General features: G+C 28.3%; 3 protein-coding genes across 3 annotated transcripts; 2 read left to right on the forward strand and 1 right to left on the reverse strand.

Moving 5' to 3' along the window:
- Positions 1 to 2,567: 2,567 nt before the first annotated feature.
- PGO_140500 (NLI interacting factor-like phosphatase) lies at positions 2,568 to 7,449 on the reverse strand (the record flags this gene model as incomplete). The annotated part of the gene is made up of 8 exons (XM_028690044.1): positions 2,568 to 2,640; positions 2,752 to 2,807; positions 2,939 to 3,005; positions 3,118 to 3,197; positions 3,317 to 3,387; positions 3,591 to 3,639; positions 3,791 to 3,877; positions 4,108 to 7,449. 8 exons carry the CDS (start codon positions 7,447 to 7,449, stop codon positions 2,568 to 2,570), a joined length of 3,825 nt encoding a protein of 1,274 aa, XP_028545845.1.
- A 3,517-nt stretch (positions 7,450 to 10,966) lies between these two features.
- On the forward strand, positions 10,967 to 12,286 carry PGO_140510 (DNA-directed RNA polymerase II 13.3 kDa polypeptide; the record flags this gene model as incomplete). Its single annotated transcript, XM_028690045.1, has 4 exons — positions 10,967 to 11,037; positions 11,613 to 11,699; positions 11,905 to 12,076; positions 12,236 to 12,286. The coding sequence occupies 4 exons, from the start codon at positions 10,967 to 10,969 to the stop codon at positions 12,284 to 12,286; spliced, it is 381 nt and encodes a 126-aa protein (XP_028545846.1).
- A 1,384-nt stretch (positions 12,287 to 13,670) lies between these two features.
- Positions 13,671 to 17,846, forward strand: PGO_140520 (hypothetical protein, conserved; the record flags this gene model as incomplete). Its single annotated transcript, XM_028690046.1, has 1 exon — positions 13,671 to 17,846. One exon carries the CDS (start codon positions 13,671 to 13,673, stop codon positions 17,844 to 17,846), a length of 4,176 nt encoding a protein of 1,391 aa, XP_028545847.1.
- Between the last annotated feature and the right edge of the window lie 787 nt (positions 17,847 to 18,633).

Here is an 18,633-nt window from a genome sequence, read left to right on the forward strand (position 1 = left end):
AATCCTCGTTATGGACACTTAAAAAAAAAAAAAAAATTAAACCTTATAATTATTTTTCCATGAGCTCAGACATTTATATGTACGTATATATGTATACATACATATATCCCTGTATTAGTTATGGGATATATACTCCCGATGTAGACAAGCATATATGGATATTATGTATATAGATATTATTCTGTATAAATGCACAATGTGGGTACAATATTAAAAGAAGGTAAAAATTGGGTAAAACTCCAAGCAGTGGTTTATGAAGCCATTTTACTCTACAATAAATAATTTTATTAATAAGAACGACAAATTTCTTCTTTTTATTTTAAAATTTAAAACAATTCTAAGAGATTTTTTTTTTTTGTCAGATTTTCAAGTTAACTTCATCTTAAACTCACGCTCAACTGAGCAATGTTTTTGAGTTCAATTTATATATACTCAGGACTCGAGAGTACATCGTAATTTTGTAATTCATCATTCTTAAAAAAAAAAGTCTCTTAAAATTGTTAAATAAATTGATTTCAATAAAATGGGAGTACGAGCGAAAATGTACTCAGATTACTAAATGGGGGGAAAGCCTCAACATTTTGATAGAATAAGGAATTAAGTCCGTACGAGATGATTTTTCCTCGCGAAGGAAATATATATACATAAATACATACAAGTTGATTTATCTTTAAACTCAGAATGTTGTAGGGCATAATATTGTACACATGCTTGCTTAAACTTTCCCTTAAAATGGAAATTCTTTAATTGTCATCAATTTATGAAAAACCATGCGTTACACTTACTATCCCCAGTGCTGCAAAAATTTGATTTCCAATCGTTGGGTTTTCTATTAAAAATGCTTAAAATTTTGCGCCTCACTAAAAATAACAAAACTGAAAATTTTGTTATAATATATATTTAAAAATATACATCCAAAGCTTTCGAGAAAATGATATCAACGAAATTTTATTTACATTTTTCGCTACTTTAAAATTTTTTTTAAAAAAAAATAAAAAATAATTTTTCGTCCGTATTTGATTTATTTTAAAAGTTCTTAAATGTAGTGTTAATTATTAAGGCTGACATTTTTATTCGTCGCAATATATGTTTCAACTATTATAAATATACTTTTTTTATTTATACACCATAATATATAATTGCATATATTTAATTTATGTGTTTTTTCTTGTTACCCATTTCTCATCATTTGAAACGTTAAATTGTTCGTATTATGTTGCATTTGTAGAGCTCGATAAAAAACTATATTATTCATTTAAATGGAGGGGGTCAAATATCCAAAATGACTATTATTTAAAAAAGTGGAAAAAAAGGAAAGTTCAGCGGGGGGTTATTAAATTATATATGTTCCAAAAATTGTAACAAATTTTAGCTAGCCATTTTATTGCATATTTTTGTCATGCACATGATTTTTTTTTTTTTTTTTTTTTTCAAAATATAGGAATTTTCGTACACCTATCAATCCCAACAGTTTTGAAAAAAGAAAAAGAAAAGTTGGGAAAACATATTTATATAGGAGGCAAATTTAGTGGAGGTTAAATAAAATGGGCTTCTTTTATATATCCAACTTATATCTACATTATACACAAACACAACACAAAAGAAATACTAAATCAAATAATGTGGTATTAGCACATCATATGAAAGTATTTTGCCATTTAAGACAAAAGCAATCGAACTTTATTTTTAAAGTCTATATTAAATATATATCTTAATTTACATTTTTCTTCATAAGGAAAATTTTGTCTCTATAAAATGAAAAGTTTAAATAAGCGTGCATTATTATTTTATAATATACTATTCTATTAAATGAAAATTCGGTTCATTATAAAATTGTTATGCTCATATTATATAGCCATATATAATCTGCATACGAAAACTATTATCAGGAAATGTGAAATTAACAACCATCCTACAGTTATGCGTCAAAAACATTTTCATGTCCATATATATGCAGAAAATATGCGGGAATTTTTAAAATTAAGGGAAATAAAACAATGGTAAAAAAAAAAAAAATAACAGAAGGGTTATGTTAGCACCCTCCCGCATTAAACAGCTTCACAAATTATTAATAAAAAAAAAACTTGCAGTGTGTGTATAAAAAGGACATATAATAAAACATCATCCCCAAAAAAAAAAAAAAAAAAAAAGGGGAGATCAGTAATATTATTAATTATCCAAATAGTGTGCAACGTATAGGTGGTATAAACAGACACCGTTATAACACTGTAGAGAAGTTTTAAATTTATCTTTTCTTCCTTTTTTTGTTATATTTTTTCAATTCGTGTATAACCGATTTCTAAGTAAAGAAAGTGATAAAAGGGGAAAAAATATATATATATATCTTAAAGTATTAAGGTCTATGAGATTCCTCAATACAACAAAGGATATTTCTCATAACACGTGTAAGGTTTGTGCTTAAGAAGGGAGATGTGTAACTTCCAAATGCTCACATATATAACATTAAAAAATATACACGTGTATGTATTTGCACACACCTATGTTGTAAATAACTGCATATAGAACATAAATTAGGTAACTAAACGAGCGCGTTTATATTTATCCTTTTATACCTTCTTTGATAATTTTTTTAAAAAAGGAACTAATTTGTAAAGCTCCTTATCAGTTGGATCGTCAAACCTAAAAGGGAAAAAAGACACCATAGTACGTTTTGTAAATATATCAAAAAAAAAAAAAAAAAAAATGCTTACAATTTAAATGCACAAAATGGACAAGTGAATGGTATTATACCAGCTTTTAATTAAGATACAGTTTTCTTCGCAAAATTTTTGAACAAGGGTTGAATTCTAAAAAGAGGTGTTTGTAAAAAAGTGTCTTTTCAGTATTCCCATATATATTGAATGTATATGAGAATACACTTATACCCACTTTCAAGAACATGTAAATATTCATTATTTTAAAACATTTTTGCTCATACATCAATGATAACAACGTTTTTTAAGTCCCGTCCTAGTATTTTCAAGTCCTTTACATAATTATTATTCCTATAAAGTGTGCGCAAAAAAAATTTTTTTTTTCTTTTTTTAATACTCTTCTGTTTTGATCATTAAACATATGGTTAATTTATTTTTCTGTTTTGTAGTCTAATGGACATACCAAAAAGTACATGACTCCCTAAACAATCTATAGGCACAAATATTATCTTCATCTAACTTGTCAATAACCGCATTTGCATACTAAATTAAGAAAAAGGAGGAAATATTAATTTCTAAAAAAGAAAAAAATTATATCGTGCTTTTTTCGAAAATTAACGAGTACAATTTTCCACTTTTTTTTCTTTTTTTTTTTTTTTTACCTTAGGTAAACTAGCTGTAAAAATTACCACTTCATAATACTTCGATATTTCTTTAAAAAAGTATTCTACACCTTTTCACAAGACGGTATAAAATAATAAAATTGAATGTGTTGTTATATTTTTACTTTTTGCCTTACGAGAAGGTTTCTTGTGTTACTACAACTTTTAATTGTGCTTTTTTTATTATTTTGTTGTGATTTTGTTGTGATTTTGTTGTGATTTTGTTGTGATTTTGTTATTATTTTATTTATTTTTTTTTTTTTTTTTGCGCTACCTGGTCTCTTATTCACGTAAATTGTACAGTGTTCATCGCCCAATTCTATCTAAAAAAAATTTCACACAGGTAAATAAGTGGATGCATAAAGTATAGTAAAAATGACAAGCATATAAGGAAATAAATAAATATATATATGGAGACACGCTTGCAAGCTGAAGGGTAACTTCTTCTTCTCAAATGTTGATTTGAACGCTTACATCGATCCTAAAGGAATTGTACTTCTCTCCTTTTAGAGTGCTATGAACAAGTGTCTCATCTAAGTCAAGGACAATGGTCTTCCTTCCCTTTCGAAAAAAAAAAAAAAAAAAATGTGATTAGATTAGAGGGGGTGAATAAAGAGGACAGGAAAATGGGTATATCTGTGAAAACGTGCTTTATGTGAAATTATGAAATTTTTACATTATTCGAGGCTTATGTAAACGGTTTTGCTAATAAAAGAATATCTGAGCCGATGATCAAACGGATGATCCAGAATGGAAAACCAATTTAATGCATCAACCTAAGCAAAACTTACTTTTTCTTTTTCTCTTTGTTGTCCTAATAAATATTCTCTAGATTGACAATCTTCGCTATGTTTCTTTTCTACCCTCACATTACTGTTATTCTCTACCATTTTTTTAGATCCGTGCATGTTTAGTAACCTTAAACTTTTTAATTTTTTAATTTTTCTTTTTCTTCTTAAATTAAATTTCTTTTTTTTAATAAATGTTCTCGATCCATTTTCGGTGCTGAGGGACGTCACTGTCTTAATCATCCTTCTGTGCTGGAAAAAAAGAAAGGATCTAAATTTCATAAAATATGATCGAAATTTTTTTTTCTTTTTTTCTAACATATTTATTTTGTGTTCCATTTTAGTATCCTCATTTTTCTTCCCAATTATTCTCTCCTTTTTTTTTTTATTTCCCTCTTCATGCTTTTGTTTTTTTTTATGATAATAATTATTATAATTATTTTCCTTCGATATACTGGTTACTAAATCTTCCATCAATAATTTCTGTTTATCGTAAGATAAGATGTTGTCATATTTTGTTTCCTCACTTTCTATTCTTACACAATTATTAGAATCGTCTGTCTTACTTATTTGCTCATAAATTATTCTGTCTTCATCAGTTCTATCATTTGTGAGATGCTCCTCTTCTGGGCAGTTTGAACCTTCTTTATGTGCATGTAAGCTGTTATTTGTTGTTGCTATATTTATACTATTTTTAATATTCTTATCAATTTTTCCCTTAGTTAAATGATTTGCTAGGATCACTGTGCCAGTGCTTATATCCACTGCAGCAGTTATTTCATTTTTTTTCGTAATATTGTGTGCTTCATTTTTCCCTTCCGAATAATCTGGTTCTACTGGATATGCAGATAAAACTTCTTCCATTTTTATTTTTTTCTCGATAACACTTTTATTTATCTCATTATTATAGTCTGAGTCGTTCACACTAGTACATGTATTCATTTTCTCAAGTTGGCAAATAAAATCATACGACATTCCAATACTGTATGATGGCAATTTATCTGACACGTCGCTTACTTGTATGTTTTCCTTTTCATTCTTCATCTGTTCATCTTCTCTTCTAGACAGATTAAATATCTCATTTTTATTAACAAAATTTTTTATTCTTAATTTATTTTTTTCAAAATTTTTTTTTTTTTTTTTTCTACATTTTTCTTCTTCTTCTTCCTCTTCATTTCTGTTACTATAAATGTTAAAGGTAGTATTATTTTTTGTTGCTGTGCGTTCAAAATATGTCTTATTTGGGTTTATCCCATTTATGCTTGTCTCTTCTGTCAGTTTCCCTTCAATACATGCTACATTCTTCCTGTTTATATTCTTATTTTTTTCGTAAAAGAAGTAAAACATGTCCTTCGTTTTGTTCCCTAGTTTTTCATTAACATCTTTGCAAATTAGGTAGAAGTGATTTCTACAATTTGTCTTATTAATTAAGATCTGTTCACTTTTCTGAAATTCAGCAACATTCTCGATGTTGATCCAACATTTGTCATGGTTTGAATCGTGGTGAACTTTCCTATTAGCAATAGTTTCTTGGTAAACACAATTTTTTATTTTGTCTCCACAGAGATTCCATGCCTGCTCGATTTGTATTCTCTTTTTAGGATTGCCATTTAGGTTATTCATTTCTTCATTTTGTTCTTTTCTCACTTTACAGCTCTCATTAATTGCATTATACTGCATAATAATGCTAGTACGAGATTCGTCACTATCCATATATTCTACTGTTTCCTTCATATTGTTTTCCTTCGTTTTAATAAAAAATTTCTTTTTCCCTTTCATTGCATTCTTTTCCTCATGGGGTACAATTGTTTTCTTACTATTTTTAGAGTTATCCAAACTCCTTATTTTTATTTTGTTCTTATTATCCATATGTACAGATTTTTTAAACAAAATGTGGTTCCCATTTTTGTCCTTTATAACATCACAGAACTGTTTTTCTTTTTTATAACTATATTTGTCAACTGCTTTGTCGTCTTCCATATTTATTCTTTTATACCTACTAGTATTATACTGTTTTATGTTTATACCTGATGAGGAATACTCCAAGAATCCATTATTATCACTTTGGTGCATTTTCTGTTGAACCTTTTTTTCTATATTCGGCATGTTAAAACTATTTTTTTTCTTCTTACTCATTTTTCTTACTTCTTTTGGCTTGAACAATCCCTCTTTTGTGTTACTTAAAAGCAGGCGCTTATTTGTTCTGATTTTTTTTTCCTCTTCATGTAATATCCCATACTGATCATATTCTTTTTTTTTGTTACTTAAATTTGGAATCAATGGATTTGTGTTTTTATTTTTATATTCATATTTTATATGATAATGTTTTTTCTTATTACCATTTATGCCTTTATTTAAAATCTTTTTTTTTCCATCCTCATATATGATTATAACAGATTTACTCTTTACACATTCTTCATCATCCTTCATTTTGTTATTTTTGAGTGTGTCTTCTTCAGGAAATAATGTGTTATTCCTTCTGCATATGCTTTGTCTTTTTTCGCTTAGCTTGTCTAAAAAAAATTGTTTCCATGTTTCATTTATTTCTCTTTCGTTATTTCCCTCCTTTTTTTCCTTTGTATTTTCCCATTTTCGGTTGATCACATAACCTCGTGGTTCTGTATAATCACTATTTGTACATTTATTTTGACAATCTGCTACAATCATTTTATCACAAATCAATGTATCATCTTTTCTTTTTGTATTAAAAAATATTTTTTTAAAAAGTTTTACTTTTTCTGCAGAATATAAAAATTTTTTCGACGAGTTTTTTAATAAACTCATAATATTTTCTTTTCTACAGCATATGTTGCCATTCTTTTTTTTTTCGATGCTTTTAGTACTAGAGGTAAGATAAATATAATTTCTTTTTCCTAACATGGATTTTTGTTCATCTAACAGGTTGATAACTTTTTCGACACTCTTCCTGCTTGATTCACTTTTTATTTCCTCTTTTTTATTACAGTTGAGTAGTGTATATTTCCCTTCATTTTCCTTTTCTTCACATATGTAATCACACATCGTGGAAGAAACTAACGGGTGTAAGTTGAACTTGGCACTGTTGGCATGCCCAGACAAAAGGTTATGTTTCCCCTCAAAATTTTCGCTTATCCCTTGCTTTTTCATTTGTATTTTTTTCTCTATTATCCCATTCATTAGAGTTTTCTCATTTATTTTTAAATTCGTCTTCTTTAACACAAAATAAACATCCTTATTATTGTTATCATTTAGTAAAAAATATTGCGGTACTATATGATATTCCATTTTTTCCATATATATATTATCCTCTAATTTTAAGATTATGCATTTGCTATCATTCTTTCGTTTATGTATAAAGTTCTTCATTTCTTTCCTTATCACCCCACACCTCTCTGTTAGTCAAATGGTTGATCAATTTTATTTTTTTTTTTTTTTTTCTACTATTTAAAAAGAATTAAAATAACAAGATGTGTACAAATTGTTTCCCTTTTTTTGGCTTCTGTTTGTACATATATGAGAATCTGGAAAAATAACATAGTTGTTTTTATTTTCCTATATTTTAGAAGCATCAATTTTATTGACATAACAGAGAATGTTTCTGTAATAATGAGAATTTGCTACAAAGCATAAATGTTAAATACAATCCCAAATTATGTGGCACCTTTTAAATCATGTCATACTTACAACTCATATAGTTCACTACGAACTAGTGCATACTTGCATGCATACATATAAAATACCTTTCAGTAAAACAATTTATTTCTTCCTTTCCCTTGTTATAATCAATGAAACATATATTAGTAAGATGGATATAATGCCTTCTTACGACTCTCTCGAAGGAGATACAATTATTTGTACAGTACTCTTCCATGAGGTTCTCTGGTGTACCCTTTAAAACCAACTGAAGGGGCCTTTGTAAATCTGTCAAAAAAGTTGTAATATTTTTACATACTGTTACAGTTGTTCACTCCTTTATAATCAGCTATTTTGTTTTGGTTTTTTGTATAATTCTGCACAATTTTTTCCTTTTTTATTTTTTAAATTAAAATAGAGACACACAAATTCGTTATTCATTTATTAAGTTAAATAAGGATTTTCATCCTCATTGTAAAAAAAAAAAAAACGAATCATTATATTTTGAAGAAAGTATTTTTAGTGGGGCATACACGATATGTAAATATAATCCTTTACCAATATTATATAATTGCGTGAAAAAAAAAATTCTGTAGATTTGTGCTATTTAGACTAATGCGACATAGAACAACAATAAAAAAAGCACAACACGAATTTTTAATAAACGAATGGAAATAAAAAAAAAATCATAAAATATGTTTTATCCCTAGTACTACTCAAAAAAAGAAAAAAAAAAAAATTACTAGAGAACTTACTGCTAAGTCGAATTATTTAAGCCAATATTTATACGAATTTTTTTTTTTTTTTTTTCCTTTTCAATTTTTGCGTAAATTTTTATTTTTAGCAAATGTGTGTACCAAGTGTAAAAAATGGAATTATTAAAAAATACGTAAATTTAAATCACCATTCCACAATATAGGAAGTGCCAGCGCAATTTCACAGCACATGATTATTTATATATATATATATATATATATGTTTTTTGCATGCACATGAAATAATCAAATACCTACGTACACATCAGAAATCTGAAGTCTTCTTGTCTGCAAGAAAATTATGCTGTAGAGGAAGTAACGTGTGTATGAGAATATTCATGTATGAGCTCTTATACAAATGCGAAAATTTGCATTTGAATGTATGTATGCGTGTATGTACTTAACAATGTTCCTTTTTTTTTTTTTTTTTTTTCCTTATGTGTGTAGGAAAAAAAAAGAGGATTCAATACAAAATGCAACACTGCCGTAGTGAAGTCCACTTCCTCAGTTGAAACGATAGATTTAAAAAAAAATTGAGACCTATATGCTTTATAAAGAACTACACATAAAATGTGTACACACAAATAGATATCTTTTTGCGTAAAAGTGCCAATATTTTTAAAAATGTTCGCGCCTTCTCTTTTCATTTGTGAAATAATATTTATTCAACAGGGAGAAGGTGGGGGGGAGATGAAAAAAAAAAAAAGAAAAGCAGAACAGCACTAAAGATTTCATAAACATGTAAGAGCCCTTTTTCTCTATTTCCCTGAGTACGAATTTTACGAAAGAGGACGTATATGTATACATGTGTGAATTCATGTTTTAAATCCATAACGCAAGAGAAGTGTAGAAAAAATACTACAACTGTATTCACTATTTACTTCATATAACATCATAATTTTCACTTTTTTTCAATGAAAAAAATTATTATAAAGACTTTTACACATATTTTCCCTTTTAAAAAGGTGCTTTAAAAGAAAATTTGAAGTACTAGCTGACGAAGAAAGTTTTACATAAAAGCTTGATCGAATAAACTAAGATTTCAAACTGCCCCTAATAAGTGTCTAGTAAATATAATTATCTTCGTTAATATTTAACACAGAGTAAAAATATTCAAAAAAAAAATATTTCAGAAGAAACAGCAAAAAAAAAAAAAAAATAAATATGCTTAAAAAAAGTACAATATGTTTTCACAGAATAACTTGTAATCATTGTATAAATGGATATGTAAGCTGAAATTTTAAAAAATTGAAATATTATCCCATAAAAATGTATAACTCCTTTTTTTTTTCTTTTTTTTTTTTTTTTGTTCTTTATTCGTGTTATGCTTGTATTTACATCAAGGAGAAAAAAGAGTAAAACAACAATACTTACCCTCCCCTCAATACCTAATTCCCTTATTTATATTCATATAGAAACATTTTAGTTGTTTTATATATGCATATTCTTAAGAACACTTAGTATCTTTCCCTTAACAGAAAAGCAAAATGTTATACATATATCCCCCATATGTGAAATAAGTTTCTATTATATTAAAAGCTGAAGTATGATATTAAGCTATACTTAGGTCGTAATTTTCCACAAGCATTACGTGCTTGCTCACTTTCTTTTTTCTTATACCTTGGAAATAACCGCACACAGTTTTCCATTTTCTCCTATGTTTTATCCCTTTGTCTTCCCCCACTGACGTGTTCATAAATTTATAAGTTACGTTCACTTGGGTGTGTTTTGGAAAGTGTAAAATGATTGTGTGATAAGCCAAAAATATATTCAGTTAAAACGTATTCAGAAAAGTTAGCAACCTTTAGCCAAGGAATGCTGAAATGAGTTTCTTTGGTTCGCATATTGCATATATACATATATGTATACGTACATGTGTATATTTTTGCAAAAGAACTCTACTATGTTATAAAAACAGTTTGTTGTTATGACATCCTCTTCAGCACTTTATAATTTGTATCATCTGCATCAATGGAAGAGAAAAATAAAAAAATTCAAATTGTCACGAAGTTTTTTATGAAAATACGTACTTATAAATAATCTCACAGCCTACTTCTTTATTTTGTTAATTAAATACGTATGTACTTTCCTTTTTCTGATACTTAGCGCAACAAATATATATTTTTTTTTTTTTTTTTTTTTTTTTTTTTTTTCTCCAGTATACCATCCCTTTAACTTGTAGCAAAATTACAATTTTACATTAACGCAAAAAGAAATTACAACTCCTTACAATTCTGCAAAAAACATTAGCTAATATGTACAATTATGCACATGAATGCAAGTGCATTTTACAATATCACATTTGCTACATTTTATGTGGAAATATATTTTTCTCCTTTACAAAATTTTATGAAACATCTTTTTAAGGAAGAAAAAAAAAAAAAAAAAAAGGAATTGATCAATAATGTCGTATATTTAATTATGCTAGTAGAATATAGCAACTCGTAGTCGCAGTCTTATGATTCTTCAAAAAAGAGTAAAAAAGAATTCTTAAAATGTCCGTGCCAACCTTATCGAATAAGCCAGAAAATATTGACCTGCTGGTGCTAGCCCCAGGAGAAAAAAAGTAAAATTGCAAAAAAAAAAAAAAAAAAGGAATTAAAAAGGACTATGTGATGTATACATATGGTTATAATCCATGTATATGCTCATGTAGAGAGAGAAAAACAATAGAAGAAAACAACGCAATAATAGGAGAAAATGGGGCAGCGGGGGATACCGTGATTACGGCAAAATATGATAGAAAATATATGAGATGCAGACCTTTTGAAAATCATTAGGAAAATTATAATTTTAATGAAGTTATTTACACTAGTTTGACGTAACATTGTTACCTTTCACTACTATGTGACACATGCTGAATCGAAAGTCTTTCCCCCTCTTCACCCCTTTTAACTTTAAATCTGGAGGTGCATCAAGGAGATCAAATAAAAACTTCATAATTCTTGAGCATGTACATTAATTCACACACTACTGCATATTTGATAGTTCATATGAGTGCTTGATCATGGTTATCATTGCTTGCACTTCACACGAACGGAGCATACAATATCTCAAAAAAGCAAAAAAAAAAAAAAAAAAAAAAAAAAGTAATCCATTAGTTATATATCTTCATCCCCCTTACATTTCAAAAATCGGCAGAGTTACTTGCGAAATATCCGAGAAAGGCGATTGCAACATATTCACAATAAAACTGGAGGATCACACCATAGGAAATTTGATAAAACAGTAAGATGATGTGTTCAGAGACGAGGAATATATAGCTAATCTTATATGTGCTGCTTGTATATTCTACGTGCTTATTGTGCATATATTGTACACACTGCACCAGCTATATATATTCCTTTGTTCACATTTTTATGAGTGTATTACCACACATGATAGAAAAACGTGATTTTTGTTTAACGATAATCTGTCTCTTTTTCCACACCAGAGCTCTTTGCCAAGATCCCAAGGTTACATTTGCAGCCTACAGACAGCCACATCCTCTTCAAAATAAAATTGAAATAACCATAAAACCAAAGGGATATGCAGGGGTTAAATTGCTTTCAGATAACGTAAGCGGCTTGTTGTCCGATGTATCCGAGTTGAGAGAAAATTTTAAGGTAATTATGATTAAAAAAAAAAAAAAAAAAAAAAAAGTACTACTCCAAAGGGTAATGATAGAAGTTATTCTATTTTCCCAGATTTCAAAATCCCTTTGTACTATATTTATACCCTACTGTTTTACCACCTCACGGTTTTATTTTTTCCCAATTTTTTAGAGAAAGGTTCAACGGTATAAGGAGAGAAGCGCTTATTACGCAGACGACTGATATTGGGTTCGTCATTTTGCAATATTGTGCTTTGTTTCTTTTTCGATAATTTGAAATGTGTTTAAAAAGAAACTTATGTATATATACCTTTCTAAGGTAATGTTTCATGATTTGCACATATGTAAACATGTACATTATAATGCCCATATACACATGAATGTGTATGAGCCCGAAAGCTTCATTTATGTGAAAAATTCTTCTTCTATGCTTTCCACCCCTGTGTGTCCCATTTCCCGTATAATTAATTTTTTTCCAAATATTTTTTAAGCTGTACAGTATTTGTTTTTGAAATTATAATTATTATTTGCATTACATATTTGTTTTCCCCCATAGGGAAAAAGTAACTAAACCTTTGCATGCTTATGCTTATGTTTATATTTGTGTGTGGATAACCTTTAGGTACATATTGCCTTTTTTCTACGATCAGAAGATACAATCTTTTTGATTTTTTTCGTACCTGCTCAAGTAGAAGCGGGCACGTATTAAAATACCTTATGACTTATTTTTAGCATTGCACACCTCTTATTAGTCTCTTATAACAGATGCATAAAACTCGCATGAAAGTACACAAGCGTATATAAGAAGTAATTATATATATCTTCAGATACAGCTTGAGTTACTATTTCACAAGAACATTAATTGCTGTACATATATTATATGCATACACATATTTATTATTTTGTTTTATCAATCATTTTATTTTTTTTATTTATATTTTTTTTTTTTTTTTTATGGCACTACTTTAACAGACATAACCAACTTAAAATTATTTTTTTGATCTATTAATTTGTTTAAAAAAAAAAAAAAAAAAAAAAATTACTACTTTCGTATACGAAGGAAATCTTTAAAATTTTCTCAAAAAGTAATAAAAGATGACTATGTGAAATTTCCTGAAATGCAATAATAAATGCTTTATTTACAAAATTGCCTAGTGCTTTAAAAAAAAAAAAAAAAAAAAAAAAAGTGTATATAGTATTTACACAAACGAGAAGGGGAAACCTCCCGAAAGAAAAACATGTTACCATGATTTAGCGAATGTGATATTTTAGTTTGGACTTGTGTGTCAGCTATATCTATACAGCCGCATATGGGGAAGTTGTGCATATATTAAACAGATGAAGTGTAATTATACAGCAGTGATTAAACAAATGTAATATCGCCTAATTCAGTCTTAAAGTCAGGTCACACAAAAAACACACAGCTATCATATGTTCTCTTTCTGCTTTGTTTGGGAGTACAAAAAGGTAAAAATAAATGCAGAAGCAGACATAGCAGAAAGACTACAAAAAAAAAATCAGAACGAAGTCACGAAAAAAAAAAAAAAAAAAAAAAAAAGAGAAAAAAGATTCCTAAGAGAGGGGTACTAAAAAACTATACAACAGAAATGAAAGATTTATACTACTCATACATTAACAGTGCCCTTATCCTAAGACACTATGACAATAAACTTCTGTTAGTTAGTGGTAATAAAATAAAATTTTACACATATGAGGAAATTAAGAAAATAGTTCGAGCACAAAATATAGCCATATACGGTGTGGACTATATAAATAAAAATGAGAAAATTGTACACATTTCGAATAATGTAAAATTAAAGGCCCCTATAAGAATGAGCGAGTCTCGCGTTGGGATAACCAACATCCCTTCTTTCAATAATGATACTGATTTAGCTACTGATGGTAAAAGGGACGATAATGCACATAAAGGAGATTCACATAATGGTGATTCACATAATGGTGATTCACAGAATGGAGATTCACACAATGGAGATTCACACAATGGAGATTCACACAATGTTGATTCACACAATGTTGATTCACATAATGCTGATTCACATAATGTTGATTCACGCAGTGCTAACGAACACAATGACAACGAAGTTCCTGCTGGAGGAGGATCGGGAAGAGCGAACAAGACATTGGATGACGCAAAGAAGAAGGGAAAAATCCCCAAGACTGAAATAAACCATGTTTGTATCGCCTTCGAACATGGAAATGTATGTATTTTCTCAGAAGATGAAACGAATAAAGTGTTCATATATGAAAAGTTAATATACCGAAAAGTATGTGACATAATTAAAATTGAAATATTTGCATCGAATAATGATCTTAACTGTTTAATTTTGTACAAAGATTACACTTTAATTTTGTACAAGGATAAATACCTGAGTTCTGTTAAGCTTTCTACTCATGAATATACATATAATTTCTGCGTCAGCACCAACTATCAAAATATGGCCGTTTTTAATCACAACAATATGTATATTTATGATATTTCGAAAAAGGATCTTTGTGTTGACAACAAGGCAGAGGAAGAGGGAGAAGGAGGAGGAGGTGCTTACAACTCAAATGGACAAAACCAGAATGACAGTAGTAATGACTTTGTTGAAGTGAAGAATGTCTTCGATTTTTCGAAAAATTACAAAAATATCTTGAACTGTGATTGGCACCCAAAAAGTCATTGCATATCATTGTGCGGGAAAAAAACGGTTAGATACTTAACCATTTACAACTACAAGGTATACGAATTTTCTGGAGCAGAAATACATGAATCATTTATTAATGCCACCAAATTCATTACCATTTTAGATAATGTAATTTTACTCACTACTTTAAGTTGTGATGATTACCTATTTTGTGTGTGGGAATTTGAATTGGAATATTGTTTATACAAATTTAAGAGTGAATATCTGATATCTCATTTTGACCTTTCCTATTTTAATGACTACTTACATATATCCATACTAGCAGAGGAAAAACAATTAGCAAATGTAAAGTTATTGGGAAAAAAAATTTTACAAAAAATTGAATGGAATGGCTCAGAAAAGGATGGAATTAGTGCCGAAGAAGCAGATGAAAAGGATTCTTCCAATTTGGAACACTCAAATATGGGTAAAACAACTCATATGAAACAAAATATAAACGATATTGCTGATATTTTGAAGGATAATAATAACTACCATTTCGATAAGAAGAAGAAAAAAGTCAAGACAAAGAACACTTCTACCTTTTTAAATGAAAGGAGAAAAATAAGTAATGAAATACACGAAGATTATAACGATAGGAGAAGAAATAGCGAATTGCATTCAGATGATTACAACTTTCATGTAAATAATGTAAAAAAGAGGAAAAAAAAAATATTTAGTGATGATAATGAAGAAAGCAAAGACACATTTATCAACATTTCACATAAAAAAGTTGCAAGAGATCGAGATTTACATGCGATGAGTAAAAGAGAAGACAAACAAGATGAATACTATGAAAATAAAAAGTTAGACAGAATGAATCATCTAGCATATACAGAAAAGGATAATGATTATCAATACAATAGTGACGAAAATGAGAAACACATTTTTCAAAAAGAGAAACGTCAGAACAACCCACTTAGAGAAGATAATGAATACAATCCGAAGGAATATAATATACAAGATTTCATAAACAAAAATAAAGATGTCATACGAAATTATAACCAAGGGGGAACAGATCCCCTTTTTGAAGACAGCAATTACCTTTTTGATAATGATGATGATCAAAAAAGTGTAATTGGATTGAACACCTATGTAAAAGACAAATTTGATCAATTAAGAGAATTAAAAAAACAAGTAGATTTATTACAAAAACAGATTAATGCTTATACGAAAATTAATTATGACGATTTTATTGTCCTCAGTCCAGGGTTGTGTGAAGAACCAGAAAATATAAATGATCAGTGGTGTATGTTTTGGAATGATATAGGTCATATAACAAAGAAAAAAGAAGGAAATAAAACCTACATATATGTATTTCTCTTCAGAGGGGAAGATATTGGGAAAAAAAAAATTACAGATATTTACAACGTGACAGCTGCATCTTTAAGTGCTTATGGATTTGCCTTAGCATCAAATCCTTATGAAAAATCTTTTTCAAAAATTAATAGCATATTATGTTTTCATAATTTAAGAGATAATGTAATATGGAATAAGTATTTACCAAATGATGAATTTATAAAAGGAGTAGCCAACGGAAATAATTTTGTAGCTATTGTTACATCTACCAATTTTCTCAGAATTTATTCAGCATATGGATATATAATCAATACATTTTTATTGAAAGGGTTACCCGTAGCTATATGTGCATATGATTACCTACTCTTTGTTATTACATGTCAATTCATTTTTGAAAATGTATCTACGTACAATATAAATAACACCTACAATTGTACACTTTACAAAATTAATGAAAATTTCACCAATTTAAAATCACACAAGTATAATACATATCATATAACAATCTTATATGATGGTATTTTATCTCTTCCATCATGTCATTATTTAAATTGGGTTAACATGTCCAACTTTGGAGTTCCATATGTTAGGGACACATCTAACTATATATATGGATTATATCCATTATTTAAAAATAGTAATAATCATATTGTATACGATTGGGTTCCAGTATTTGATTTCAACAATCTAAATAAAATAGAATCCATGGAAAATAATGCTAACACACAAAATATAAATCAACAATATAGTAACTTGAAAAATAATAACACACATTATTCAGAAAATGATCCACAAGAGGATGAAGATGATAAAAGTAAAAATGAAGAAGATATCAATAATTACCCAAGGGAAGAACAACTTACAAACAAAGAGTGTATCTACTATCCTCTATATTTTGATAATTTCGAACACATATCAGTTATCAAACTAAATAAAAATGAAATCGAACCTAGGTCTAACAAAATAGAAAGCTGTCTAGGTTACAACGTGGAAAAGAAATATATACTCATGAATGAATGTAACTTGATTAAGTATGAAAAATTTGTTAAATTAATACAAACCAACCCGAATTTATCGCTAGACAATGATTCAAATAATAACGAATTTGCATCATTGCCTTGGGAACAATATGATGAAATGAGATCTCGAGTAGACCTTTTCTGCAAACAGTTATTTGCAAATATATATTATGACTATATGAATGATGGGAAAAATAAAAGTGCTAATGATACATTAAAGTCCTTAAACAAATTATATGATAAATGGATTATGCGAATGTTTGCTATACTAAAAAATGATAAAAAAAATCAAAAACTAGCTGTGAAAACATCCAGACTATTTAAAAATATTAAAAATATGATGTTGTCTATAAGTCTAGTAGATGATGAATATAGCACATTACACAGTGAAATTACAAATGAATATTTAAAAAGACAAATAAAAGATGAAAATTATAAAAATATGGAAGATAATTCACATTATTATGAGGATTATAAAGATGATGAACAGAAACGGAAAGAAATATACGAAAAATACTGCAACAACAATCAATATATATCAGAAGATGAAAAGAAAAAATTTCCAGACATTAAACAAACTAGTCAACAGCATGTTAAATCAGTAAAAGTTCAGGTAGAAAATAGGGAAAAAAAAGAAAACGGATTTCTAGATAAGTTCTTTACTGGGGTGACAAAAAACCAGTGCGTTGATAATCTATTTTCGCAAGAAAAAAAAACTACTCAGATTAAAAAGAAAAATACCTTAGAGAGTTTCTTTTCCGAATTAAAGGAGAACTGAAGTAGAACTGAAGTAGAACTGAAGCAGAACTGAAGCAGAACTGAAGCAGAACTGAAGCAGAACTGAAGAACCAAGGGAAAATTTCCTAGAAATATACTAGTGTAGATTGAACCGAGACTCGTTTATTCAATCTATCCTTCTTATTTGTAAAAAGGGCTTATTGTCATGTTGTATGTTTTGCTATGCTCATTACTAGACATTCCATTTTCTCTTTCCCGCAGTATTGCTTCAGGGGGGGGGGGGGGGATATTTATTTATTTACCATTTCGAAATTTTTTTTTTTTTTTTTTTTTTCAAAGGGAAATTTATCATTTACACTTTTGAAGCAAGTACAAAATTTGGTTAAGGAAACTCATTGAGTACCAACTATTTTCAATAATTTTAATTTAACGTTTTACATAGCCAAGATGGTTTATGTTCGTTTTGATAAGCTCTACAGTGTTGTGTAGCTAAGCTGAAGCAACTATGTAAGTCATTTCTTAAACTATTGTAAAATAACATTGTTCGTAGTCTTTATATATATCCTCCTAGTGTACATTTACGTATATTGCATAATATCATTAATATGTTTCATTTTTTTATTTTAACTGTGTATGCATGCACGTGCACACAAACACTATGTGAATAGTGTTTTCCTCACAGAAAAGAAGCAACTTATCATATTTAATTATTCTCAAAAATATAAAATGTAACTAAATGCTATTATAGTATGCAGACTAATGTATTATTGTATTTTATAAAACATATTTATCCATGTATCTCTTTTTTATACATAATCATCCCTTTG

Source organism: Plasmodium gonderi (assembly GCF_002157705.1).
Source record: "Plasmodium gonderi DNA, contig: Chr14, whole genome shotgun sequence".
Classification (NCBI taxonomy): domain Eukaryota; phylum Apicomplexa; class Aconoidasida; order Haemosporida; family Plasmodiidae; genus Plasmodium; species Plasmodium gonderi.